Below are 26,534 nucleotides of genomic sequence, written 5' to 3' on the forward strand. Positions count from 1 at the left end.
GACACCTTATTGTCAAGGGTGCTGGCATTGCTGGCCCCCTGTGAATGCAGTGATCATTACTGACATCCATTCCCAACTTTCTGGGGCACCTAACTATTTTCAGGGCCCTGGATAAAGGTGAGCAGAATCAGACAGGGTCCCACCCTCACATGATTTGGAGTCAGTATAGTCTCAAGTGTGGCGAGGCTGCCCTGCCACAGCTCCTGCGGTCTGAGGACTCCAGTGACACACACACTGCAGGACCAGGGATGGAGGGTCCCTTCACGTCCTAAGGTCAGCCCTCTCTCCCAGATTTTGTGTTTAGTGCTGGTTTGCCATTGACAGGTTTGCATTCTGCAAACCCAAACCAGGACCCGTGGTCTGGTGCGTGTGAGAGAGCGTGGCCCCCACAGGAACAGGGGTTGCTGTCTTGGCTCCTTGTTTAAGGAGAGGTCTGAAGTCAGAGCTGCTGCAGCAGCCTTTTGCTTCTCCATGGTCTCCAGGCTTGGGTGATGGCCTCATTATCAGCCTTCAGGGATGATCTGACTCTCTAGACACTCCTGTGGTGTGCAGGAGCCACGCGGCTCTGATGCAGGTCCTGCCGGTACGATGCCAGTGAGGCCCAGGTGTATTGATGAATGCCCAAGAGGGCAGACGAGGGCTTCCCGCCAAATGGACATCTGTGGGTAGAGTGGAGACCGTGGAGGAAGGAGGCAGGTGGCGCCTTCTCTGGTTGCTATGGGCTGGACCTGGGAGAAGGCTAGGGGTATTGCAGAGGGAGAAGGGGTTTCTCATTCATTCATTCAACAAACACTTCCTGAGCACCCTTCTCTAGGCCCTGTGCACTAGGGATTCAGAGTAAACAAGACAGACAAGAATCTCTGCCCTCATGGAGCTGACATTATCATTAGGAGGGACACACGAGACAAATCAGTAAAATATAAAATATGTTCAATGGTGATAAATGGTAAAGAGGATAAAGAAGGCAAGGCAGGCAGAGGAAGACTGTCGAAGTTAAGATTTTAGATGGGGTGGCTAAAGGGGACCTCATTTAGAAGAAGCATGATGAAAGACATGAAGAAAGTGAGGGAGTGGGCCGTGGGTCTTGGAGGGAAGGATACTCCTGGCTGGGGAAGAGCAGGTGGAAAGGCATGGAGATGAGGCATGCCTGGAGAGGGTAGGAGGCCAGCACAACTGGGGCTGTGTGAGCGAGTGGGAGAGTGCAGGAAGGAGGTCGGAGGCTAAGAGGGAGCTGGACTTATAGGACCACCTGGAATGCAGGAGAGACTCCACTGGGAGCCCAGGGAGGGCTCTGTGCAGAGTCACAAGTTCTGCCTTAGACTGGAAGAAAATAATTTTGGCTCCTCTGTTGAGAACAGGGTGTAGAGACAAGGCCAGTAGGAGAGACCAGTTGGGAGGAGGCCACTGCCGTCATCAGATGAGGGGGAGGCACTGAGCCTTTGTTCTCCACTGTGCCCCAGCCCATGGCATGCTTCCTGGCACAGAGCAGGCACTTAATAAATATTTGGTGAATGATGTGTGCGTTAGTGATGTCCAAGTACCAGTTTTCAGACTCATGCTAGGTAGGCTATATGGGGAAGGTACAGAAAAACAGATCCCAGACATTGCAGCTGGGGATCCTGATCCAACAGGCTTCTGATGGGAAAGTTGAATCTGGATTTTTAGCACAGCCTGCAGGTAATTTTGGACAGGCAGGGACTGGCTTTCTCTGTCAGTTAGGGATGATTTTGGTTGCAAGTAACAGAGACTGACCAACAATGGTTTAAATAAAGAGGGATTTATTTTATTTACAATAATTATGGAGAAGGATGGCGGCTGGCATTGGCTTGGTGAAATAATGATAGGGTCAATGACTCTGTGATTCTCTTGGCCTTTTTCTCATGGTAGCAAGGTGGCTGCTGTGGCTCCAGGCATCACACCCTCAATCAAAGCAGAAAGAAGAAGGCCAGGGAGATGTTAGCCATGCCTGTGTCTTTTATCAGAAAAACATAAGCTTTCCCAGAAGCCCCTGTAGACTTCCTCTTCAATTTCATTGGCCACACCGAATCACATAGCCATCCTATGCTGCAAAGGAGACTGGAACAGTGAGAATCTGGGTTTACAGCCTCCACAGTTGGAGTGGCTGGAGATATGGAGTTGGGACGACCCCTGAAGAGTGAACCAAGGTCTTCTGCACGGCTGCCCTGGAGGGCGTGGTGCTTGAGGTCCCTTCTACTTCTGGGGCTTCACGGAAAGACTTGTTGCCTCCATGGAGCACCTCTGGGGACCACTGGGTAAAGCCCCAGGCATTCCCTTGGGGACCCCTCATCTATCTGAGACCCTCTGTCTTGCTTCTCTTCACATGTCTGAACAACACATGGACCCGAGGGCTGCTTCTTTGGGGATGTGGTGATCTTTATTTTAGGGATTGTGCATCTTCAGCGTAACCCTCACCTGACATACATTAAACAGCATAACCACATTCTCAGCACGCCAGTCACATTCAGGAGCCTCTTTGAGCTTGACTTTATATGCACACAGGCGGAATATCTGCATTTACAGCCCTGTGCTGGCCACACACAGGAAAAGCACGACTTCAGTCACCCTCAAACCACCCAGTTACGAGTAAGACCAGGACAATCCCTTTCCTCCGGCAGTCCCACGTTTGCTTCCAGGAATCAGAGAGCATGCCAGTGGCAGCTCTTTGAGGCAGTTTTGGGGGAAGTGAAAGGAGATGCTATTCCAGCACTGCTCTGTCACTTTAGATGATGGGTTTAGGAGCCAGAGGCAGGGATTTCAGGGGAAAAGAACAGGCCTGGTTTATTCTCTAATTCTTTAAAAATGGGATAGGAGCAAAAGGTTAAAATAAGTGGGTCTCACATAGGAAACGCCTTCTGAAGAAGAAAAATGGGTGAATTCATTGGAGTTGGCCCAGTTAGGGGTTGGGTCTCAGGTGACAGAGGCAGGGGATTCAGACTCAAAGGGGCCAGTCCATAAAGGCGGCAGTGGGGTCTTCAAACCACTGTTTCTATTCCAGAAGCCTATTGGAAATCATTGTATATTTGCTTTCCATAAGACTGTAGGAAAAAGTAAAAAAAAAAAATTCTTTTCTTTTTGGCTAGATTTGCATCATAACAGTGTGGTCACACTGGTAAGAAATGCAGATTGGCAATCACATACATCTCTGATTAAAACAACACTCACTGCCGGGCGCGGTGGCTCACGCCTGTAATCCCAGCACTTTGGGAGGCCGAGGCGGGCGGATCACAAGGTCAGGAGATCGAGACCACGGTGAAACCCCGTCTCTACTAAAAAATACAAAAAAAAATTAGCTGGGCGCGGTTGTGGGCGCCTGTAGTCCCAGCTACTAGGGAGGCTGAGGCAGGAGAATGGCGTGAACCCGGGAGGCGGAGCTTGCAGTGAGCCGAGATCGCGCCACTGCACTCCAGCCTGGGCGACAGAGCGAGACTCCGTCTCAAAAAAAAAAAAAAAAAAAAAAAAAAAAAAAAAAAAAAAAAAAAACACAACACTCACATAACCAACACAATTTGCTAGGCCAAAGTCTTCATGGAGAATTCCTGGGGGTGGGAGTCTGGGGTGGGGTGGATAATGAAGAAAACCTGGGGTTGCAGAGGTGGGGTGGGAATCCCTGGGGCATCGGTCCACGGGAGGTGGGGGCCAGCGATGGCTTCAGGCGTGATATTTCTAATACATACCAGCCCTGGGCACTCACGCCCTGCTGCTCACAGCATGGTCCTCACACCAGCAGCCTCCGCCTCACCTGGGAGCTTGTTAGAAATGCAGGATCTCAGCCCCCACCCCAGATCTACTGAGTTAGAAGCTGTATTTTAACAAGATCCCCAGTGATTTGCATGCACAATCAAGTTTGTGAGGCACTGCTGCAGACTTCTGGGCGCAGGAATGTGGCAGCCCTGGCGAGGTGTGGTTAGAAGGCCTGGATGGGGCGGGGGTGGGGTGGCGGTGGGCGCTGTGCGGAGGGGATGATGAAAGCATGGGTGAGGGGAGAACACCCAAAACAGCTGTCTTTGTTAGTGTCCTCCCACCTGGTCAGGATGGCAGCAACAAGGCCACCTGCGGTCTGCCCTGCCCGTCCTCCCCTCAGTGCTTTGGAGGCGGGTGTCCTTGAAGCTAAGCTCTGCTGGCTGCAGGTAAAATCACAGGTTGGGGAGTTCTCTGAGACCTAGGAGCTGGGTGCGCGGAGAAGCGGGGCCCTGGGGAGCCTTGGAGATTCCTGGTGGGAAGGCCCGGGCAGAACAGAAGGCTTGTCAAGCCAGAGGGCTGCCTCTTCCTCCTCAATTCTGCCAGAGAAACCCCCTGTGCTGGGCTCTGAACCCCCTGCAGGGAGGGATGCAAGTTTTCCCTCGTGGAGCAGAAGGTCTGGGTGCTTGGAAGGAAAAGCCTAGGAGCTTAGGGGCCCCAGCCTCCCAGGGAGAGCCAGGCCCTCTGGGGTGACACATTTCTACAGAAGCAGGTGGGAACATCACAGACGTCCCAAGGCCTGGGGCCCAGGGCTGCCAGGTGCAGAAGGGCTGGAGGAGGGTGTCCAGGCCAGGGTGGGTGGTGGCCTGAGCCTGGCAGCTGGCCCTACAGCGCTCTCTCTTCGCTGGTCAGTGTGGCAATTCTCCGCAGGTTTTCCCTGACTTTAATAAACTCCGGGGCGTGATCCTCTTCCTTCTCCGGTGGTTTTTCCAGCTGAAGGAGGGAGAAGCAGAGGGGTGAAGTGGGTGGAGCTAGGGGGATTGCTACTCCGAAAACCTACGGAGTTTGGACCAAGGGCCCACTCAGTGGGGAAACAGAACCAAGCTGAGGATGAGTTTTGCTACTAGCCTGGTAGCTGGGGCACAGAGCATGAGACTGAGTTCTCCTTGTGAAGCCTGGTTCAAATCACTCACCCGCTCTGGGCCTCAGGTTCCCCATCTCTAAAACGGGAATGCCACCTGGTACGCAAGACAGTTGTAAGAATGAAATCAGAACCAGCGTGCAGTACACTGGGCCAGTGAGGAAGCTGAGGTTCAGAGACAGGAAACCACTCACCCTAAGGACCTAGCAAAGTGAATGGCAGAGGGAGGACTCAGGCCAGGCGTGGACTCTTAGTCCAGTGCTCTGTCTGCTGATCCTCTTCCCTCTTACTGGCTGTGGTCACAGCAGAGCTCTTCCCTGGAGGACAGCCCTGGAGGATGCGTGATCCTGGCTGGGTGCCCATCACCCACCTGGTTCAGCCTCTGCTGCCGTCTCAACAGCTCCTGCTCAAAGGGGCACTGCAGCCGCTTGGCTTCCAGCTCCTCCTTCTTCTTCTTGATGAGCTGGTTCCGCCGGCGGTGCTCCAGGACGCGCTGCAGCTCTGGCTTGCTGTCCACACCAAGGCCCCTGGAGTGGGGAAGGGGGAGCTGTCAGGAGACCATCACCTTCCCGCTTCCCCCAGCCTCAGGGCTGCTTCCTGCGGTGACACCAACCCCCAATATTATCTTGTGCAATCCTCCCTGTAGTCTTGGAGGTGGACCCATTACTGTCCCATTTCACCGAGACAGAAACTGAGGCTGCTAGGGCTGAAGATACACTGAGGCTGCTAGGGCTGAAGATACCAGTCCAGGTCACAGCTACAGATGGGCCAGATGAGGATTTGAACCCAGGCCTGTCTGACTGCAGAGACCAAGTTTTACGTTATTTCTGGTTATTTTCTTAGGATACTTTTCTAAAGGTAGAATTGCCAGGTCAGGCTCTTTGAAAAGATTTGAGGTACATATATCTATTTGTGCCTGAGAAAGTTTATCCAGTGTATCCTCCTGTGAACAGTGTACAAGAGCATCTATTTCTCCCCACCATCACCAGCCAATCTTTTTATATTTGAGAATCTGGTAGGCAAGAAGTAATATCTGTTTTTCATTTGTTTCTTTATTAGTCACATGGAACAACATTTGATATGTTTACCAGCCATTTGCATTTCTTCTTTTGTGAATTAACTGTATCATCACTATTATTTTTACAGACAAGGACTTTCTCTGTTGCCTAGACTGGAGTGCAGTGGTGCAATCATAGCCCACTGCAGCCTTGAACTCCTGGGATCAAGTGATCCTCCTGCCTCGCCCTCCCAAAGTTTTGGGATTACAGGTGTGAGCCACCACGTCTGGCTGTACTGTATTACTTTTTATTCATCTTTTCCTTGTGGATTTTAAGAGATCTGAATATATTAATTTTTTTCTGTATACGTGAGTTTTAAAAATAAAATTTGTTTATATTACAAATACTTTCTCTGATTTGTCTTTAAGCTTTTGTTTTTGATTGTCGTGATGTTTTTTGATATTAAAGGGATGAATCTAAAAGCCACTCAGAGAAAATGCTCATATTATAATGCTAATTGAAAACAAAACCAAAAGCGACTCAGTGTACAAAATGATAACTGCTAGGATATTAGTCACATAGCTGAAAACAAGAACAGAAATCACAATCGGCTCTAATACCAGAATCAGCCAGCAGAGGGAGCTCTGAAAGCAACGCTGGGCTGATGCTATTACTGGTGAGCAGGAGTATTTCCCAGTCCTCCCAGAGGACGCTCAGCCTTCCCCTTCTCCAATTCACATCCCATCAATTGCCCCATCCCACCCCTGCCTCCTCCCAGATGCCCCTCTGGCTCGTCTCTGTCATTGCACACCACGGCCTGCCACGAAAGAGCCAGCCACCATCCTGGGCCTCTGCAACACTCCTGCCCCCTTCGGTATTGTGAGCTCCCCCATCCCCCCACCTCACCAGACGGGCCCATCACACCCTGTGCCCCTGCTGTAGACCCTTCCTTAGTCCATCCTTCTGCCCTGGCCTGCACCACACAATTGATGCCCCAGGCACAGTAAGTGACTCCTGTTTCCTGTTCATTCGCATATGAGGTTCCCTCTGCCATCCAACACCCACCTCCAGGCCTGGCTGACTCCAGTCCCCCTTCAGGTCATAGCTGAGGCAGCAGCGCTCCTGTGAAGTCATTTTAGACCCCTCTCGGGTTCCTCCTCTGGGGTCTCAGGCCTATTTACACCCTCATCAATGCACCCATCCTACTGCCTGGCTATGCACCCGTCCCTGTCTGTGAGGACGGGAACTGGGTCCCATTCATTCTTGTATCCCCAGGTCTGGGCTCAGTGCCCAGCACATAGTAGGCACTCAGTAAGTGTATCTGGAATGTGGGCATGAAGCGGGTGGCTGGGCAAGAGAACAGGGTTTTTTGGGTTCATCTGGTTCCCAGGGGCCCACTGGGGATGGGGTCTTTACAGATTTTGCTGGTGATCATGAGGGGCACCCTCAACCTTCCTCAGTCTCCAGCAGCCCCAGGATGGTAGCCAGCTCTGCTTTCCTCCAGGGGTACCTTCCCCATCCCCCACAGGCCCAGGTGCTTGATGGGCCCAGGCAGCAGGGCTTCATCCCTACCTTCTGTGGTTCATGAGCAGCTCCCGGTGGAGCTCCTGGTGACTCCGAGAGGCCTTCACGGGGTTCAGCAGCTTCTTGGGCTTGATGAGCTCCGGATTCCACTCTCTGTATTCTGGCCGGGCCATCAGGCCCCCGATGTCCGCCCGCTCCCTCTGGATCTCTGAGTACATGGCGGCTGTGGAGATGGGCAGGGGAGTAGCTCAGAGCTGAGCCAATAATCTCACCCTGCCCCATGGGGCACAGTTGAAGGGCAAGGTTTTCATGTCAGATAGACCTTGGCCACCTGCTACTGCGCATACCTGGGCAAGCTACCTGACTTTCTGAGCCTTAGTTTCTTCACTTATAAAGTGGAAATCATAATGGAACGCATGCACAGGGCTGTGAGAATTGGAGATGATGTTTTCGACGTCTCTGGAGTGTAGAAGTAAAGTGATAATGGGTCACAAAATATGGGTTGACACATGCATACTTTTTGGCTTGACTTTGCAAACAACGGTTTTCTCCCACTATAAAAGGAATTATGTTTGAGTTTCTGTTTTTCAATGAGCTCGTAACAGAAAATGAAAATATATTTAAAAAGAGTAATATGTACTTGTTAAAAACAATTTGGATAAATGCAGTGATAAAAAGAAAGTATTACCCTTTATTATCTAACTCTATTCACGGTTCCAAATTCTGTTGTGGAACTGTTCAGCTTTTCATTGTCTTCACATCAAAGAGGAGAGTATGAAATTCAGAGACTGCTGTGTCCCTAATAGCAAAGGGATAGTTGTCAAATGTTTGGCTACTCAATGGCCCTATTCTACCACAGCAGTTTGAAATCTGTCAATTTACTTAAAAATTAGACACAAGGGCTCCCTCTTCTACAAACTGGCTCCTTATCCTTGAAATGCCCAAAAGCAAGTACAACAGAGAGAGAGAGAGAGAGAGAGAGACTGACTTAAAACGCCTCAAAGGTATAGACACTGCCTGGCCATTAGCTGCTTATAGGAATTTCAATGAAAATTTAGACTTTAGCTCTGCTCTCTTCATGAGTCTAGCTTTGCAGAGGTTGAGCTCCTATTATTTGCCAGGCTCTGACAGTTGGCAGTGTCTGCACATTTGTTGGTAATTGCCAATACAACTTTTGAAGTTTTCTTTGGTCTTGGGGAACCAGTGCCCTGTGGCATGTGGTTTTCATGTGGCAACTGAGGGAGTGTGTCCCCACCTCAAATACCAGGCTTCAGCCCCCGCTTGAGGGCCACCATGTTGCCTGTGGACAGACTTTCATTTCCTCCCCCACACTGGGAAGGGGATGAGAACCATTCTCTGCCCGAATACAGTTTCATGGATGAACAGGGATGTGTGAAAACCTGGAAGTGGCAAACAGCTTGTTGGGGTCAGAAAATACAGAGGAGGAGGTTTGACAGGGTGCACATTGCAAGGTGACATATCAGGAATCTATGCATCAAACCGGAGACTCTACTTTGCAATGGTGGCCACCAGACCCGTGTTTGGCATTTCTGTGATGATCCATCACAGACTGCTGTTAGGAGGAGCAAGTAAGACCACATATGTAAAGGTGCTGTGTAATCTGGAAAAAGTGTTAATTATTATAAGGTATTTTGGATGTAGCCAGGTGAAATGTCAGAGCATAGACATGTTAATTTTTTTCTCGAATTCATATTCTCAGAACCATTTCTAAAATGAGAATTCTTATTAACTTCCCTTTTTTTCCCTCATCTTTTTTGTAAGGCTGTTTGCTTTCAGGTTACATCCTTCCTAATTTTTTGGTCCTTAAAAGGTGATCATAATAGTATTTAGAGTTACTTTAAAATGGGCATTTGACAAAATACAAAGTTGGCTGTATCAGCTCCCCTTTCTGTTTTTAGTGTGGATATTTTCTTGTCTGTGGGATCAAGCTCTCTGGGTGCCAATGCATTAGAACACCTGGATTCAGATTGGAGCTTTGAGATCTTCTCTCTTTTGCTGACTATTCCTATTGTCAAGTGTCACCCATCCTTTGACTGAGTAATTCTCAGCTACGGTCTTTCCTTCCCGTGACCTCAGCTCTCTTCCTGTTCAGCTTATGCCACACTTTAATAACTACTTTGGCTCCCTGGCTATTCACCTGTTCTTAGTCCCTCTGTGCCCCACAAATCTTCCAGAGCTGCTTGCTTTTCATCAGCTGCACCATCCTTAAAAAAACTCACCGTATGTTGCCAAAGTGATAAGGTTGGAAATAGAATAAGTTGGATAACTTTAGGAAAGGAGATGGCAGCCTTAATATTTGCATAGATAAAGCCATATAACCAGAATTCTCACATGGATGAACAGAAACGCATTTGGAACTGAGAGAGTTCAACAATGTGGCCAGATACAAAATAAGTACACAAAATCAAGAGCTCCTGCGTAATGGCAATGACCACTGAGAAAGTGCATAATGATAAAAATAGTCATGCATTCCACAAATGTTCATGTTCCTGTGATTTTCCTGGCACTGCAGTAGACACTGGACACACAGAAGAGAACTAAGCAAGTGAGGTCCCGGCACTCACAGAACCCACACTCTGCTAGGGAGGCCAGCAGTCAGCACATACGCAAGCCAATGAAAACGAAAGACCACAGATGGCTCCAGGCTCCCATACAGACTAAGGAGGGACCCACTGTCAGCCAGGTATGGCGAGGGCCTCTCTGAGGAGGCAACGTTAAGATCTGACAGTTGAGAATGAGGAAGGAGGCCATTTGGGGCCTGGGGAACAGCATGTGTGACTCATGTACCTTGAACAAGCTGGGTCTGTTCAGGGAACAAAAAGACATAGTGTGCTGGGAGTGCTGTGAGCTGACTGACTGGGAGAGCGTCTGGAGTGAGGGTGGACGGGTTGGTTCAAGTCAGGGAAAGGTGCGCCTGATTCAGTTTTAAAAAGGTCATTCTCGCTGCTGTGTGGGGAAACTGTCAGAGGCCTTGGGATGTTTTATGACTTTGGTTTCCTTCACTTCCAGTGGGTGGTCTCTGTCTCTTTCTCCCATTAAATTCCAGGGGAAAAAATCTGTGATTGGCCTGGCTGAGACCTTCGCCCCATACATAAGTCGCTGGCCAGCCAGTGGGTTGGCTGCCCCAGGGCCAGTCGGACTCAGTCGCACAGGGTTGCTTTGGAAGAGGGGCCCTGTTTGGTTTGATCTTCTGTTGTTGCTGTCTGAAATGTCAAATGCATTTTGAACAAGTGGCCCTCTTTTTTTATTTTGCACTGGGCCCTGTCAATTACAAAGCCAGTCCTGCACCCCAGGTTCAATCTGTGGTCAGCCCTGGCTCAATGATTTCCTCCAGATGAAGGTGTTTCCCTGAGGCCAGGCTGGTGTGGTGGGTGAGGCAGGAACCCTGAAGGATGTGGCTGGTGCCTTAGCTCAGGGCTGCAGGGGAAAAACCATTGCCTTTGCCGCTCAGGGAGCTGAACCACAGCAAACAACCCCTGTGAGATCCATGTATACATCTACGAGGGGTGGGATGAGGAGGGCTTCTGGGGACCCCCAGGACTTAGAAAGTTGAACCAGCCTTCCTACCTTTTAATTTATTTAACCGGGGTCTCTGGGCAGAAGAAGAACCTCACACAGGTCCTGTTATAAAAGAGACTACTCAATGAAGCACAGGTGCCAGGCCAAGAAAATCCAGGCTGTCTTGGGTGGTCAGCTGGGCCTCCTGAGGCAGAGGACTGGGGTGGCTCCCAAGGCTGCTGAGTGTCCCGAGAGATCCAAGACTCTGGGGTCCATCTGGGGAGTGGCCATGGAGGGGCTAAGAGGGGAAGTGGGCATTAGACAGGTCCTCTCTGGAAAGAAAAGGGTGAACAGCCAGGAGAAGAGCTAGCAGGGAGAGGGAGGAGCAGGCCAATCATGAAGGAGAAAGGTAAGTGGCTTGTCTGGATTCTTCATGGCTGTTAAAGAAATGCAGGAGGAAGCAGAAGGATAAGGAGGCTGAAGTCATTCAGACCTGGATTTGAATGTCAGCTCTGTCTGTGCCTTCCTACCCTCTGGAGCTGGAGCCTGGAAACTACAGCCTTTGGACCAAATCCCACAGCCCTGGGACACACCACGCCCACTTATTGTCTATGGCTGTTTCCCACTGAACAGCAGAGTTGAGATGGGACAGCTGCTTTTGATCTGGTGTTTCCTCATCTGCAAAATGAGCATTATGTTAGAATCCTTCTCCATGAAGTTGTGGTATCGTAAATGAGGTGATACTTGCAAGGTGCTTGGCAAATGCCTAGTATAGAGTTGAGCACTTGGCGCTGGCTACCAGGGCTGCCACATACAACAGGCCGGTTGTGTACCTCACAACAGCAAGTCCTCAACTCCTATAGATTAAACTGTGAATGGTGCCCCTGGAATGGCAGTATGACCACCCTGTTAGCTGCTATTAACAATCACTATTAATAAATCCCATTCCTAGTCCTAGATGGAGACTTCTCATCCTCAGAAACTGCACTGGTTAAATCAGTGGATCTTAACCTTGGCTACATATTGGCCTCACCACAGGAAGTTTCAAAAATTCCAATGCCGGAGTCCCACCACAGGGATTCTGATTTAATTGGCTTTGGGGGTGGCTTGACCTTGGGGATTTTTAAAAGCTTCCTAGGTGGTTCCTAGAGTCAGCCAACTTTGCAAACCATGGAGTTAACCCAAAACACAAACTTATTTGCTTCGGCCCTGAAGGATCTCAGCTGACTGTAGTGGGCCTGGTTATTGTGAGCAAATGTGATTAAGGTCACAGTTCTTAGCAGCTGTGTGACCTTGGGATGCTCTCTAACTTCTGGGATGCTCCTCTGTAGAATTGTGATGCTGTGAAGATTGGATGAGCTAAAGAGCTGGGCATGAGGTGGGGGCCACCAGTAGGCGACAGCTACTAAGTGTCTTGCATGACTATAGGACGGGCAAATAATTCTCAATATGCAGACTACGGGACTGATGTTGTTTTTCATGGGGTGGGGATAATAAGAGGTCCGAGGAAAGATTGGGAGCCCCTTGCTTGATTCCTCCCTGGTTTTGTTGGTGACTGAAGAGGTCCCAGAGCTCCTCGCCAGAGGTTCCACAGGACGTTGGCCCCACACCAGGCAAGGCTCAGTGGAGATCTCTGCTGCTCCCAGGGAGAGGGCACAGGGCCACTGGGGCATGCATGGCTAATGCAGGGTGGCAGATTTGAAACCAAACACTGGTGCCCCCACCCACAGGAGAGAGTAAGGAGAGACAGAAGGAGAGCTGCACTGATGGAGTCTCAGGGCCCAGTTCATCTTGACAATAGCCATACCCCATTCTGTCTAAGACCTCAGTGACCCTTCCACTTGCCTCTCCACTGTTATGGTAGTCCTATTTCTGTCTTTGATGGCATCAGTTGTAACAAATGACACATGAGCCAGTAAAGCAATGGTTAAAGCAGATGTTTTAGTGGAGACAGACTGGGTTTGATTCATGGTGGCAACCCTTCCCAGCTGTGTTACCTTGGACAAGTAGCTTAACCTCTCTGACCCTCTATACAGCAAGGATAGTAGCCTATTCACGGAGCAGTTTGGAGGATGAAGTGATACAATGGCACAATGTGTTTAGCCCAGCACCTGGCAGAGTGACACTCACCGAAGACAAACCATGGTACTTCTGTCCTGAAGAAATCCTGTGGTCACCTCTCGAATTTGATCTGGATCTCTAAATCACCCTCAGAGGCAGCCAGTGGTACCCCGTTTTATAGATGAGAAAACTAAGGCTCAGAGAGGCCAAGCTACTTGTCTCAAGATACACAGAGAGTAAGCAGCAAAGCCAGGACCTTGGACGCCAAATTCAGTGCTCTTTCTATCTCTCCACTGTCTTCAAGGTGCAAAATGTCTTTTAGTTGACAAAGCAGGGTTATGTCCCTTTTCTCTCTCTAGATAGTCAAGAAACCCCAATGAAGAGGCTGTGTGAGCCCATTTTATAAGTGAGAACATGGAGGCCTGCTAACTTGAGGACTAATAGCCTATGTGAAATACAGACTCTCCCTGGGGAGACCCAGCCTGGCCCCAGCAGCTTTGGGCTTAAGCTAGAATCCACAGGCCTGTCTGGCCTCAGGCTGGTCTCGTTTAGGAGAGGACCAGCTGTTGGCCTTCCCTCCTCTGCCCCCACTTCCTTATTACTGTTCAAGCTGCTGAGTTCAGAACACATTCAGGACCCTCTTGGTTCAGCATTTAATGGGATGGCAGGCAGAGGAGAAGAGAGGCTTTCAAAATAACGACTGGCAAACGAAAAAGAGGCATTCAGTAAAAGTGACAAGCATGGTCACTGGATTTCCTGACCCTTCTGGCTTTTTTCCTCTCCATGGGGAAAGTGCCTAATTGTATTTCACTGGCCAGCAGCCAAAGAACAGTGTATCTGGGAGCCACCTCCAGATCTCTCAGCAGCCTCTGGTGGATGCTCGGAAGCCCCCAGCAGAGCTGCTTGTCCATTTGGATGCAATGACTCAAGGCTGACTTCCTGAACATTTTGCCTTGGGTCCGTTGTAATTTCCTACCTTGGGAGAATGTTGGGTGGGCATTTAGGATTTTGAATCAATTAAATAGCAGAGTCCAGGGCTAGACATGGAGGGTCCTTAGCAAGGTTAGTGGACAGCATTGTGCAGTTGATCTGGAACAGGCATCAGCAGACCTGGAATCCCTGCTGGCTCATTAGTGGCATGATGCCAGCCACTTTACCTGGCAGATGCCTCTGCAGGGAAAATTCCAGCAGGTACTTACCACCAACAGAACTAAGAGGGCCACTTAGGATCTAAGTCACCCAGAGATGCAGGTGTGGGGGCTGCCTTGAAGCTCGAAGTGACTTGAGTTTGGTAGCAGTTTCAAAAAGTGACACACCCAATCCTACAGCTCTTGATTTCTGGCCCAATCTCAGACTTGCCTTGTATTGCAAAGTCCTAAAGCCAAATTCACCAGAAAGGCAGGCCCTTCACACGTTAACCTGCATGCACTATGTGCCATGCACTGTGCTAAGCACCTAGCAGTCGTATCCCATGAAATATGAAATTCTTACGACAGACTGAGAAGGTGGGTACTGTCATTATCCTCTTTTTACAGTCAAGGAAACTGAAGTTCAGGGAAGTCATCTGATTTCTCCAAATCACACAGCCGGTGAAAGAAAGAGCTCGAATCTGAGCCCAAGTTCTGACGCTGAAACCTGTGTTCTGTCGGTTGTGCCGAGAATTAAACCCCCATACTGTGTGATAGTTGACTTAGGTGAGGCTATATCATGCATTAATTCAGATTCACCTGAGGATGCAGCAGAAAAAGATCAACAAGAATGCAGGGCTATGCCTAGGGGCTCACTTCTTTGTCTCCTACCCTTTTCCGAAACCCAGGGTGCCGGGAGGCATCTCCCGTATCATTTTACAGATGCTGGGACATAGCCCAGGTACCTAAACTCAAAGCACTCAGGTCCACTGACAGCCCACTTCAGTGCACAGGGTCTGCCCTCCTTCCCTTCCACCTCCTCCCGAACAGCACCGCGCTCGACAGCGGGGGAAACAGAACAGAGATGGTCTTACTTCTCAGGTCGAGTCCTTGGGAAGGGAAGTCAGGAGCGTGTTGCTGGGTTCCTCACTCCACTGGGAAGTCCCAGACTAGCAAGGAGGGCTGCCTCTAGAGGGCGGTTCTTAAACCCCTGGGAACGGGAGGCTGCTGAAATGTGCCAACAAGTGAGACAGCCTTTGCATTCCTGTTTATTCTGGTATCAATAAAAAGGAACTGTTACTATAGTAACAGATATTTCACTTGGTACACGGCCACTTCCACGATGCGGAACATCATGTCCAAGCCACACGCTTGAGAGGCACAAATAAATACCCATTTTGTCAGATTGATGAGGAATAAGAAACACGCCAAGCTTTGTTCTGAGCAAGGCAGCTCACGTAAAGGAATTTCCCTTGTTTTTTATGGGAGGGTCAGGCAAGAGTGGATTCCAGCACTTCCCCATGGGAGGGGAAGCCAAGCTTCCTGCGGCAGTGGTGTGGATTCTTCAGGAGAAAATGGCTCTGGGGGGAAAGGAGTGGGGTGTAAAGGGAGGGGAAACTGCTCAGCATTGGGTCAGTTCTTGATTATCCACGAATGGGTCAGAAACTCCGTACACAACATTTTCCTGATACCCCGAACGCCATCGGCACTTCACAGAGGAGCCAACAGGAGAGTGTAGGAGAGGGGAAGCACCGTGTCTGGGTCTCAGCAGGCTCGAGTGTTGGCCCTGGCTCCAGCACCAGCCCTTCAGCAGCCACTCAGTGTCTCTGTGTCTTGGTTTCTGTGTTTGTCAAACGTGGAGCATACCAGGGTGGTTGGGAGGTGACATGGATGAGATGACATTAGTGAAGCACACAGTCAAAGCTCAGCATATGGGACTTTTCTCCAGCAGAGACCTGGACTCTATGTGAACTGAGGCCAGAGCCCAGCATGGTGCATTTTGCCTGGCAGAATATGTGTTCCATAAGTAGTGGCTCAAAGAATGAACGTGTGAATGTAAAATATAAAAGTAGGCCAGGAATGGTGGCTTACACTTGTAATTCCAGCACTTTGGGAGGCCGAGGCAGGCAGATCACTTGAGGTCAGAAGTTTGAGACCAGCCTAGCCAACATGGTAAAACCCTGTCTCTGCTAAAAATACAAAAATTAGCCAGGCGTGGTGGCACACACCTGTAATCCCAGCTACCCGGGAGGCTGAGGCAGGACAATCGCTTGAACTTGGGAGGTGGAGTTTGCAGTGAGCCAAGATTGGGCCACTGCCCTCCAACCTGGGTGATGGAGCAAGACCATCTCAAAAAAACCCGAAAAACAAACAAACAAACAAAAAAACCAAGAAAAGTAAAAAATGTATGTAGATCCTTAAGGCCAGCCTTGGGTGCTTATGGATAATGGAGGCATTCTCCTAATTTCAGAATCAACTTTCATTCGAAAAGCTAGAAGTGTTTTCTATTGTATAGTGTCATCCTAGTCCCCCATTGAGGAAGCTGGGGTCTACTAGTTGACCGGGCCTCCACCCCAACTTTACTTTCTCATGGAGTCTTGGTTGGCTGGAAGGCGATGAGGCCTAGGACATGCATCACAGGCGAATGGAGGCATTAACAATGCAACCTTGTGTCTTCTTAGGCCTATATTATTTGTGCATTTAACAAACATTTATTTAGTTCCTACTGTGTTCCTGGCACTGTTCTAAGTGCTGGGGGTACCATGTGAATGACACAGGTAATATCCCTGCCATCAGGGAACCTACCTGCAAGGGGGATACCCAGTAAAGAAGGAGACACTCAGGATGACGTCAGGCAGTGAGGAATGCCGTGATGAACGCAAGGCTGGGTGAGGTGAAAGGGGGTGGTGTTTTAGGGTAGCTGAATCACAAGGAGTCAGTTGTGTGAAGTCTGTATACACGGGAGAGTCTTTGTCAGGTGGGAAGAGCCAGTGGAAAGGCCCAGGCTGGGTGGATCCTGGTATGATGTAAAGGCAGGCTGGGCGCCATCTTGGGAGCGAGGGAGGTGAGAGACGGGTGGAGTGGGAGGGACAGAGCAGGCACGTCCAGGGAGTCTTGGCCACGCTGACCATTCTCGAACCACTTAAACTTAGAGGGTCTCAAATTCTTGGGTAAAAACAACTTTCTGGAAACAATGTGTGGTCCTTTTTGTTTCTTCTTCCCCAGTTCTGCATTTCTTGAGGCACTTTGAATGGTGGCCCCCTCAGCCTCCCACCCTGCTCTGCCTTAACTTCCGCAAACTCTCATGGTAGAAGAGGACAGCTAGATTCTTGTTCAAACCACTCTTTGCTGACCCTGGTTCCTTGCACACATTGTCCTGCTCTGCAAAGAAGTATTTTGAGTATTTCCTAGGGTCTTTGGTGGCTCAGATGAACCAGTCCCAGTGCCTTCTAACAGCTGGAGAGTAAGAAGGATCCTGGAGCGGGGGAACTTCTGACAGCTCCTGCTCATCCCTGGAGAAGTCAGAAGCCTGTCACCCGGTACACTCCAGAGGAACACGCACCTGACAGCCAAGGAGAACTGGGCAGTAGTCCTTGGATGTTGGGCATCATTTTCCCTGGGCAGTTAGGAGTCACTGTGCTTCTCCCACAAAAACTCTTTTCACAGCCCAACTTGTACACAAACCCATCAGACTGCTAGCCCCAGGGCAGGGGCCTACTATCTTCCTGTCCCAGTACTGAGGGGCTCGATAACTATTGTTAACCTGAAGACACCGAAAACCTTGACAGTGCTGAGCTTGTTACAGCACCATCTTGCTATGTGTCCATGTGCAGGTGCAACTGTACGTGAGATCAGCGGCCAACAACCACCCCTTCCCAGGCCACATTCCATAAGTAAGAGGCTATGCTACACCCCGAGATGAGATGCAGCCAATAAGCCTGTCTATGTATTGACCTGAAAAAGATGTCTTCTACATATTCAATGAAAAATCATATATAGTAGGATCTCTTTTCTTTTCAAGATAAAAAAAAGTTGGTATATACATAAAGAACCAGTGTGGAGGCAAATACACTAATCTGTTAGCAGAGGTCAACTCTAGATCAATGTATCTCAAATATTATTACTAGATGTCATTTGAAATGAGTGCTAAAAATGCTCTTGCCTAAATCCTCAGAACCTCTGAGGGAGGAACCTAGGAATCTGGATTTTTTTTTTTTTTTTGAGACAGAGTGTTACTCTGTTACCCAGGGTGAGTGCAATGGTGCCATAATGGCTCACTGCAGCCTTGACCTCCTGGGATCAAGCGAGCCTCCCACCTCAGTCTCCCAAGTAGCTGAGACTACAGACACATGCCACCATACCCGGCTAATTTTTTATTTTTCGTAGAAATGAGATCTCACTATATTGCCCAGGCTGGTCTTGAACTCTTGGCCTCAAGTGTTCCTCCTGCTTCAGCCTCCCAAAGTGCTAGGATCACAGGCATGAAGCCACCATGAAATCTGGATTTTTAACATACCCCTCTGGGGGTTCATTTATATTAAAGAGTTTGAGGAGCATTGTTCTACATCGTAAAATTACAGGCCCTTCTCCTTTGTCACTACATTTCTGTAATGTTTGTGGCGTTAAAAAAAAAAAAGGCTCGAGCTTACATTACTTTTGTTATCAGAAAAAGACTCTAAGAATTAAAAATGCAAGAAAGAGCAACCTTTCCCAAACAACTGTAGTTAGTTAGGAATCACATCTGGCTCAGTTATGTCCATCTGAATATGGGAAAACAGAGGCCCTCTGAACAAACAAGCCTTTGAGGCGTTTACTCCAGGTAATTGCATAATTCAAGCCCCAGCTGCTGTCTCCTGCATCCTTCTGTGTGGTTTTCCCTGGAGGTCTTCCTATTCTTCCAAAAGGAAGGACTCAGGGAAGCCAGGGGTCTGGGGATCTGCATACTTGCTCAGCCCCCTGGTGTGCTGGGGCATGAAGGGGAAGCCCAGGGGCTGGGCACACCCCTCCCTGTCTTCCCTCCCATCCCTTTTAACTCTAATTTCTTGGGAACCAGAGGAACCCAAAGGAAGGGGGACAGGGAAGACCAGAGGAGGCAGTCCTGACAGGGAGGTGGAGAATTTTCCTGCATCTATAATGGGCTGGGCTGCAGTATGCAGAAAATAACCTCCCCAAACAGCTTTTCTTTCATTTCGGCCCCTTTCTCCAAGCCCATGGGCGCCTAGAAGAGCTTATCTGGGCCCACAAACATCAAACAAGAAGTTTCCATGGCAACTTAAAACTTCCTCCTCAACCCTGTATTCAGTCTAAATCTCCAAGGCGCCTTTTCAAGGCCTCAATGGGGTTTCTGAGCAGCCACCCACAAAACAGCCCTAGGATTAAACCGTGCCCCCTGCCTCTCAAACATGCTCTGCTGAAAGGACTCGGGGTGGGGGAAGAAGAAGTTGTACTGGCAGAAAGAACCTGTCATGGGATCCGTGGAGAGATTATAAAAGCAATGAGAGTCGCTTTTACAACAAGTTTGAACCGGGAAGAATTTACCCAGTCGAGGGATTTCAAGCGTGAAAGCAGGAAAGTGTGAGGGGGTGGGGATGAACTTAGAGTCTTGTTTCTGAAAGCTGGCTCTCCACCCAGCTGCAATTAGACATGGTTAATTTGGTCTCTTAGCTGCAGAAGGACCCTGGGGTACCTCCATCCCCAGTACATTTTAATTCCCGTGTAATCAGACAAGAAGCATAGTGAGTGAATCTATGGATGGTGAGAGGATGTGAGAGGGAGCATGTGTGCGTGTGTGTCTGTTTCTGTGTGTGTGTGTGCGTGCGCGTGCGCAGGAGAACCTGGGCAGACCACAGCTGTCAAACCAAGCAAACTTCATGATTCCTGGCAGCATAGTTGCTAGATGTACCAAATAAAAATGCCACACATCCAAGTTAAATTTGAATTTCTAATGAGCACCAAATAACTTTTTAGTATATTCCATGAAATAGCTGGAACATGCTTACACTAAAACATGATTTGTTGTTTCTCTGAGATTCAGATGGAACTGAGTGCCCTATATTTTATCTGGCAGCTCTACCTGGCAGAGGCAGGGGTGGAGGCTGCGTCCGCCCCTTTGGCTGCAGAGGAGAAGTATAGCTGCTGATGCGCACAGCTATACTTAGTGCAGAGAGATGTCCATAGTGCAGAGAGATGATTTCCTCCCTTCCAGGAACATGACCTGAGCTCCAGGTAGGATGCAGGTAACGCCCCTCAGGTGGACTTGAACTACTGGACTGTATTGCCTTCCAGGCATGGCCAAACAGGAATTATTCCACAGAGGTGACCCTTCTAACCCTGTGATTAAGAGCATGGACTCTGGTGCCAGCCCAGACCCCAGTGCATTGCTGGACAACTAGATGACCTTCAACTCTCTGTTTCCTCCTCCCTAAAATAGGGCAGACATATTTTTGAGGAACCAAGGAGTTATGTTCTGGAGAGCCCTTCACACTGTGGCTGCCACAGAGTCAGAGTCAGGGCTCTGTAAGTGGCAACTATTATTTTGATAACTCACTTAAGAGCATTCAAGTTCTTTTTTTGTTGTTGTTGTTTTTTGTTTTTTGAGACAGAGTCTTGCTCTGTTGCCAGGCTGGAGGGCAGTGGTGCAATCTCGGCTCACTGCAACCTCTTCCTCCCGGGTTCAAGCAATTCTCCCATCTCAGCCTCCCGAGTAACTGGCATTACAGGCACCTGCCATCACGCCTAGCTAATTTTTGTATTTTTGGTAGAGACAAGGTTTCACTATGTTGGCCAGGCTGGTCTCGAACACCTGACCTCAAGTGATCCACCTGTCTTGGCCTCCCAAAACATTGGGATTACAGGCGTGAGCATTCAAGATTTTCATCCAACTGAAAAAAGTGGAATTAAAGACTAGAGTCAGAACAATCTCTACAGTGTAAAACACACACACACTATGCATAGCAAGGATTGGAAGGAGACATTTCCAAATGTTACCTGTGGCCGCCTGTGGTTAGTGGGATTATGTGTTAGGCCTCCTCCTCTTTAGTCTCAATTTCTTGAAGTATCTATGGTGAGCATGTCTTACTCTAATATTAAGACATTATTTTAGCTGGGCACGGTGGCTCATGCCTGTAATCCCAGCACTTTGGGAGGCTGAGGTGGGCAGATCACCTCAGGTCAGGAGTTCGAGACCAGCCTGACCAACATGGTGAAACCCTGTCTCTACTAAAAATACAAAATTAGCTGGGCATGGTGGCAGGCGCCTGTAATCCCAGCTACTCAGGAGACTGAGGCAGGAGAGTTGCTTGAACCCAGGAGGCAGAGGTTGCAGTGAGCCGAGATCATGCCATTGCACTCCAACCTGGGCAACAAGAGCAAAACTCTGTCTCAGAAAAAAAAAGAAAATAAACAAAATTATTTTGAAATACCTTGGGATAAACATTTTTCTTTTTTTTTTTTTTTTTTTTTTTTGAGACAGGGTTTTGATCTGTTGCCCAGGCTGGAGTGCGGTGGAGCAAACACAGCTCATGGCAGCCTCAACTCTCTGGGCTCAAGTGATCCTCCCACCTTAGCCTCCTGAGTAGCTAGGACCACAGGCATGCACCACCATGCTGGGCTAATTTTTAAAAATGTTTATAGAGACGAACTCTCACAATTTTGCCCAGGCTGGTCTCGAACTCCCAGCCTCAAGGCATGAGTTACCCAGTGTTATATTATCTGCTGTATGACTTGAGGCTACCGTTAATGAAAACAGCCTCTATTTTGGGTCTGAATCTGTAATGTCCTCCTTGGGAGCTTCTCAAGGAAAGGAAGCCCACCCCTTCACCACATGGCCAAATTGGCTCCTTACTCCCATTCTCACTTCCTACTGCTCCCTGTGTGGAGCAGCCAGAGAGCGGGTCCAGAGGCACACGGCCCTGGTTTGAATCTCAGCTTCACTCCCGATGAGTTGTATGACCTTAGACAAGTCATGTTACCATCTGAGCCTTGGTTTCCTCATGTTTCCAATAGCGGTTACCATTACTCTGCTCCCTGAGAGGAGGGGCAGATCTGTTTTGTTTATAAATACATCCCTTCACCTTGGAAACAGAGGCCAATAAATATTAGCTGGATGAATAAATGAATGAAGGGAGTTGATGAGATGGCAGATGTACAGCAGAGATGGGGTGACCGTGAGTGACTAACAATTATGAGTCATTACTGTGACTATGATCAGAAGGTGTGCAGACTTTGGCATGGATGGACCATAGTTTGAATGTGTTTTCTACCTCTTTGTGGGGTAGAAAATGTTCCTTAGCGGACCATGGGCAAGGTACTTAAGCTCTCTGGACCTCCGTCTCCTTATCTCTTAAATGGAGATGACAATTGGCAGTGTCCTTGTGAGGCAGGAGAATAGGGTCTAGAGGCAGGGAACATAAGGCCGCTTCACGGTGACTTCTCAGAACAGAACGAAATCAAATGGAAGCACTTCGGCTATGACAGGAAATATCCTCTCCATTTACATAGGGAGTGCACTCAATAAATGATTATATAACTTCACTTCGTCCTCTTCGTCTACATAGGACGTACACTAAGTAACCAATGGAAACCTCTAGAGGATATTTAAACCCCAGAAAATTCTGTAAGGGGGCTCTTGAGGCCCCACGCTCGGCCCCCCTCCCGTCCTGTGGAGTGTACTTTCATTTTCAATACATATTTGCTTTTGTTTATTCTTTCCTTGCTTTGTGCGTTTTGTCCAATTCTTTGTTCAAGACGCCAAGAACCTGGACACCGTCAACGGGTAACACTTGTAGAGTGGTGGAGGGAAGGAGCCAGGGCAGCCTGCGCAGCGGATACTAAGTGCTCGCCAGTGCAGCCTCCGTCCCTTTTCCCAGGCACCACTCCCTTCCTGCTCCTTACCCGGTAGGCTGCAGCCCTTGGAACCACTCCTACGTGTTTGCTATTCTGCGTGGGTTGATAGCTAAGAGGTGAGGGGGAACACAAGGCCTTCAGATTAGGGAGACCCCCTCCGCAGCTTTGTGAAACGATCAGAACTGGGTGGGGACACTTAGGGTGGCGTGCTTTGTGGGGAAATCGCCGGAGCAGGGATTTGAAATCAGATTCGTCTGAAGATAAAAGCTTCTCCCTCTCTGCCTGCCCCGCCTCAGCCAGATTTGAGACCCTCCTTTAGGAAGGCGCCGCCAATCCTGAAGTTTGGACCAGTTCTTGCTTTGGGACTTGGATAACTGTGGTTCCAGTAACTGGGTGGCGGGATCTCCCCGAGGCGGGGCCTAAGCGAGAGGGGCGAGCAGTTCCAGACCTGGACGCGTAGGGCGCGGGGACAGGCACCGCCGCTGCAGACGCGGCAGCTGGTTTGCCTCGCGCTTTTAGCTCCACAGGGGTCGGCGGGCAGGCCCACGGGTAGCGCCAGCTCCTTGCCCAAGGCAGAGGGTAGCTGGCCCGTGAGTCCAAGTCCATTGACGCTTTGTAATCACGGACCCGCACGGTGCAGGATCCCAGCACGAGATAGCGTTTCACCTCCTCCAAACGTCTCTCTCCAAGGATACTCCGGAAGGAAATACCACAAATGCTTACTGGGGCTTTGCTTTCTCTTTTTTCCCCCTACATCCCTGTATTCTCCGAATTATTTGGACACTGGTCATACATTACGTTAACTTCATTTTTCTAAATAAAAAGGCCTCCTTTTCCTGAGTAGAAAAGCAACACGTGCTTACTGCAAACAAGCAAACAAAAAGATGGAAGAGGAAAAGCATCTGTCATCCAATCTCCAACCTTAAGAAATAAAACCACCCTGTGTTTCCTTACAAATCGTTGCATGCACACATATAGAAAGGCAGTTGCTCTCGTAGCTCTCTTTCCCTTCTCCTCCCTTCCTATGTCATGCCTCACTGGACAGCAGACCTCCTTCAACCTTGCTGCCAGGCTCCTGCTTCTTTATGCCCCATTGCCTGCTACTCGGTCGTGCCCATTTTCCTCTCTCCTGGCCCAAACCTGCCGCGCCTACAGCCGCCTTCGCGCACTTGTGTGAGTCTCTGTTTAAGAGATCAGCCAGGAGGTGGAACCGCACAGGACTTCTGTAGTCAAGAAACTGTGTGTGCGTGTTCTCACACATAGGAAGAAAACAATGTATGTCATAGATCCCCAAAAGGATGAATGCAGGAAGAGGGAAGGAACAAAGGAAGGAAAGAAAGGCAGAAAGGAGGAAGGAAGAAAAAAAAAGAAAAGTAATTAAAAAGAATGACGTGAGGATCGTTTGAGCCCAGGAGTTAGAGACCAGCCTGGACAGCACTAGAGAGACCCCGTCTCTACAGAAAATTTAAAAAATTAGCCGGGTGTAGTGGTGCGCACCTGTGGTCCCAGCTACTCAGGAGGCTGAGGCGGGAGGATCGCTTGAGCCCAGGAGTTGGAAGCTGCAGTGAGCTACGATTGCGCCACTGCACTCTAGCCTGGGAGAAAGAATGAGACCCTGTCACAAACAAACAAGCAAGCAAAAAGAATGACGTAAGGTTAGGAAAGAAGCAGAGCAACGAAGCAGAGGCGCCCAGCGGCGGGCTGACCAGGGACTGAGCGCCGTGCACCGCCGAGCCCTCCTCGCGCTCTTCCCGCGGCGAGGGTGGCGTCGCTCCCACTTACCCGACCTGAGCAGCACAGCCCGGTAGAGTCCGGTGGCATCGGAGGGCCCCCGGGCCCACTCGCCCAACCTCTGCGCCATGCCCGCGCACCTCCTACTGCAGAGCCAGCACTGCGGGTCCCGGGAGCGCACAGCAAGAGCGTAGTCCGGAGCCCGAGCGCCTCCGCGACGGTGACGCGGCTCCAAGGCCCAAACCCCGCCGAGGGTCAGGTTACGGCGGCGGGCGAGGAGATGCCGCCGGGGGAAGGAGGGGGGCAGGGGCCAGGGCAGGTGTCCGCGCCCAGGTAGCAGGCAGGGCGCAGGTGAACGTCTGCAGTGAGGACTCCTAGCCCCGAGGTTCCAGGGCCGAGGCGAGAACACAGTGTCCTGACTTCCAGGATCGGTCTCCCGCCTACTCTTCTCCTTTCTTTGGCCACCGGCCTCGTTGATGCTACCAGCATGGGGTTCTGAAGCGCCATACCTGGGATTAGGTCCCACCACCACCATTTAATAGCTGTGTGACCCCACGATTTAGTTACCTAGCCTTGCAGAAACTCAGTTTCCTCATCTGTAAAATGGGGATAACCAGAGTACTTTTCTCACATGGTTGTGAGGTTAATCAGCTTAGAGTGTGTGTGTGTGTGTGTGTGTGTGTGTGTGTGTGTGTGTGTAGTCCAGAACAGAGGCTGGTGCAGAACAAACACTATACAGTATATACTGGTACTTTAAAACATGTCCCAACTATCATGGGGTGGGTGGCACTGAGAGGCAGGGTCTTCGCTGGGTGCGAAGGCTGAGGGCGGAGGTCTATGGAATTCCACCAGGTTGCTTTCTCTGGCTTTGTGGAGTGTCTGTAACAATCAGAGATGAGTGGGCCAATCAGGTCTAAAGGTGGGAGGTGCCAAGCTCACCAGGGGGCTTCAGGAGATACAAGAAGCTGGCAATTTTGAGGATCTATTCTGTGTCTGGTGCTGAGTTTCTTCTAAAATAAAAATTCATGTTAATTGTGTGCTTCATGTTCTGTTTCATTTAATCTTCATAATCCTATGAAGCAGGGTCTATTAACATTGCAAATGAGAGAAAACGGAGACTCAGAGGGGTGATGCAACTTCTCTGAAGTCACACAGTGTGGGACTGGGATACCTGAATGCGGGTGGTCGGACTACAGACCTTGGCCACCTGCTCCTTTTCCTTTCTGTTATCTCATTCACTCGTCACAACAGCCCTGAAGGGTGGGATTCCCTCCAGTTTACAGGTGAGGTCTTTGAGACTCAGGGAGGTGAGGTGGCTTGCCCGTGTGTGCCCAACCAAGACCCAATGCAGTTCTCTGCCCACAAAACTTATGCCCCTGAAATCTAGCGACTCCTGGAGCTGTCCAGGGTACTGGATGGCCTCTGTTCAAGACTGTGTCTGAAAGGTTCAGGGAATCTTGAGCTGGCTGTTGGGGTCTCGGCTGCCTGTTACCAGTCTTGGTACCTTCAAGGCCAACTGTTGGCCAAGCTCTCTTTGGTTGGCCCATGGCCACTGCCCAGACCCAGCTTCTGCTCTGACTCAGGGGTCCTGTACCTCTCTGCTCCCCAGACACCATCCAGTGTCCTGAAGGCCCATCTGCCACACCTCAGACACCAGTCAGGGGCCCAAGGTGACACTTGATCTTCGGGGGCCTCACTGATTGGTCAGATTGATTGTGTCTGTCATCAACAACCCGCCTTCAGGAGTGCCAGGCATGATTCCAGATATTTGGCGTTCACTACCTTATATCCTTTCTTCAGAGGATGAAATTATATCCAATTTACAGTTCGCCTCATTTAATCCACTCGATAGCTCTTTGATCAAGCTATGGTTCTTTCTTTCTTCTTTCTTTCTTTCTTTCTTTCTTTCTTTCTTTCTTTCTTTCGATGGCTCACCACAACCTCCACCTCCTGGGTTCAAGCTATTCTCCTGCTTCAGCCTCCTGAGTAGCTGGGATTACAGGTGCATGCCACCACATCCAGCTAATTTTGTATTTTTAGTAGAGATGGGGTTTCCCCATGTTGGCCAGGCTGGTCTCGAACTCCTGACCTCAGGTGATCCCCCTGCCC

At 49.7% G+C, this 26,534-nt stretch overlaps 2 protein-coding genes across 5 annotated transcripts in view; both read right to left on the reverse strand.

The window, feature by feature from the left end:
- Positions 1 to 26,534, reverse strand: part of PDHB (pyruvate dehydrogenase E1 subunit beta) — a 171,109-nt gene that overhangs the window by 141,885 nt on the left and 2,690 nt on the right. The window lies entirely within an intron of this gene.
- FAM107A (family with sequence similarity 107 member A) lies at positions 1,762 to 24,714 on the reverse strand. Of its 4 annotated transcripts, none has more exons than XM_050781262.1 (5): positions 24,477 to 24,714; positions 7,411 to 7,585; positions 5,211 to 5,367; positions 4,589 to 4,692; positions 1,762 to 1,920 (listed from the first exon to the last, which is right to left on the reverse strand). In XM_050781262.1, exons 1-5 carry the CDS (start codon positions 24,553 to 24,555, stop codon positions 1,914 to 1,916), a joined length of 522 nt encoding a protein of 173 aa, XP_050637219.1. In that variant the 5' UTR covers positions 24,556 to 24,714; the 3' UTR covers positions 1,762 to 1,913. The 4 variants fall into 4 exon arrangements, with proteins under 4 accessions (XP_050637219.1, XP_050637221.1, XP_050637220.1 ...); XM_050781264.1 differs by lacking the exon at positions 24,477 to 24,714 and adding an exon at positions 14,945 to 15,047; XM_050781263.1 differs by lacking the exon at positions 1,762 to 1,920 and having other exon boundaries at positions 3,555 to 4,692.

Source organism: Macaca thibetana, chromosome 2 (assembly GCF_024542745.1).
Source record: "Macaca thibetana thibetana isolate TM-01 chromosome 2, ASM2454274v1, whole genome shotgun sequence".
NCBI lineage: Eukaryota > Metazoa > Chordata > Mammalia > Primates > Cercopithecidae > Macaca > Macaca thibetana.

Coding starts and splice junctions, on each gene's coding strand:
- FAM107A (XM_050781262.1), bottom strand. CDS start 24,555: ATGGCGCAGAGGTTGGGCGAGTGGGCCCGGGGGCCCTCCGATGCCACC. Junction 7,586..24,476: donor GGCTGTGCTGCTCAGGTCGG/GTAAGTGGGAGC, acceptor CCATCTCCACAG/CCGCCATGTACTCAGAGATC. Junction 5,368..7,410: donor CTGCTCATGAACCACAGAAG/GTAGGGATGAAG, acceptor TCCCCACTCCAG/GGGCCTTGGTGTGGACAGCA.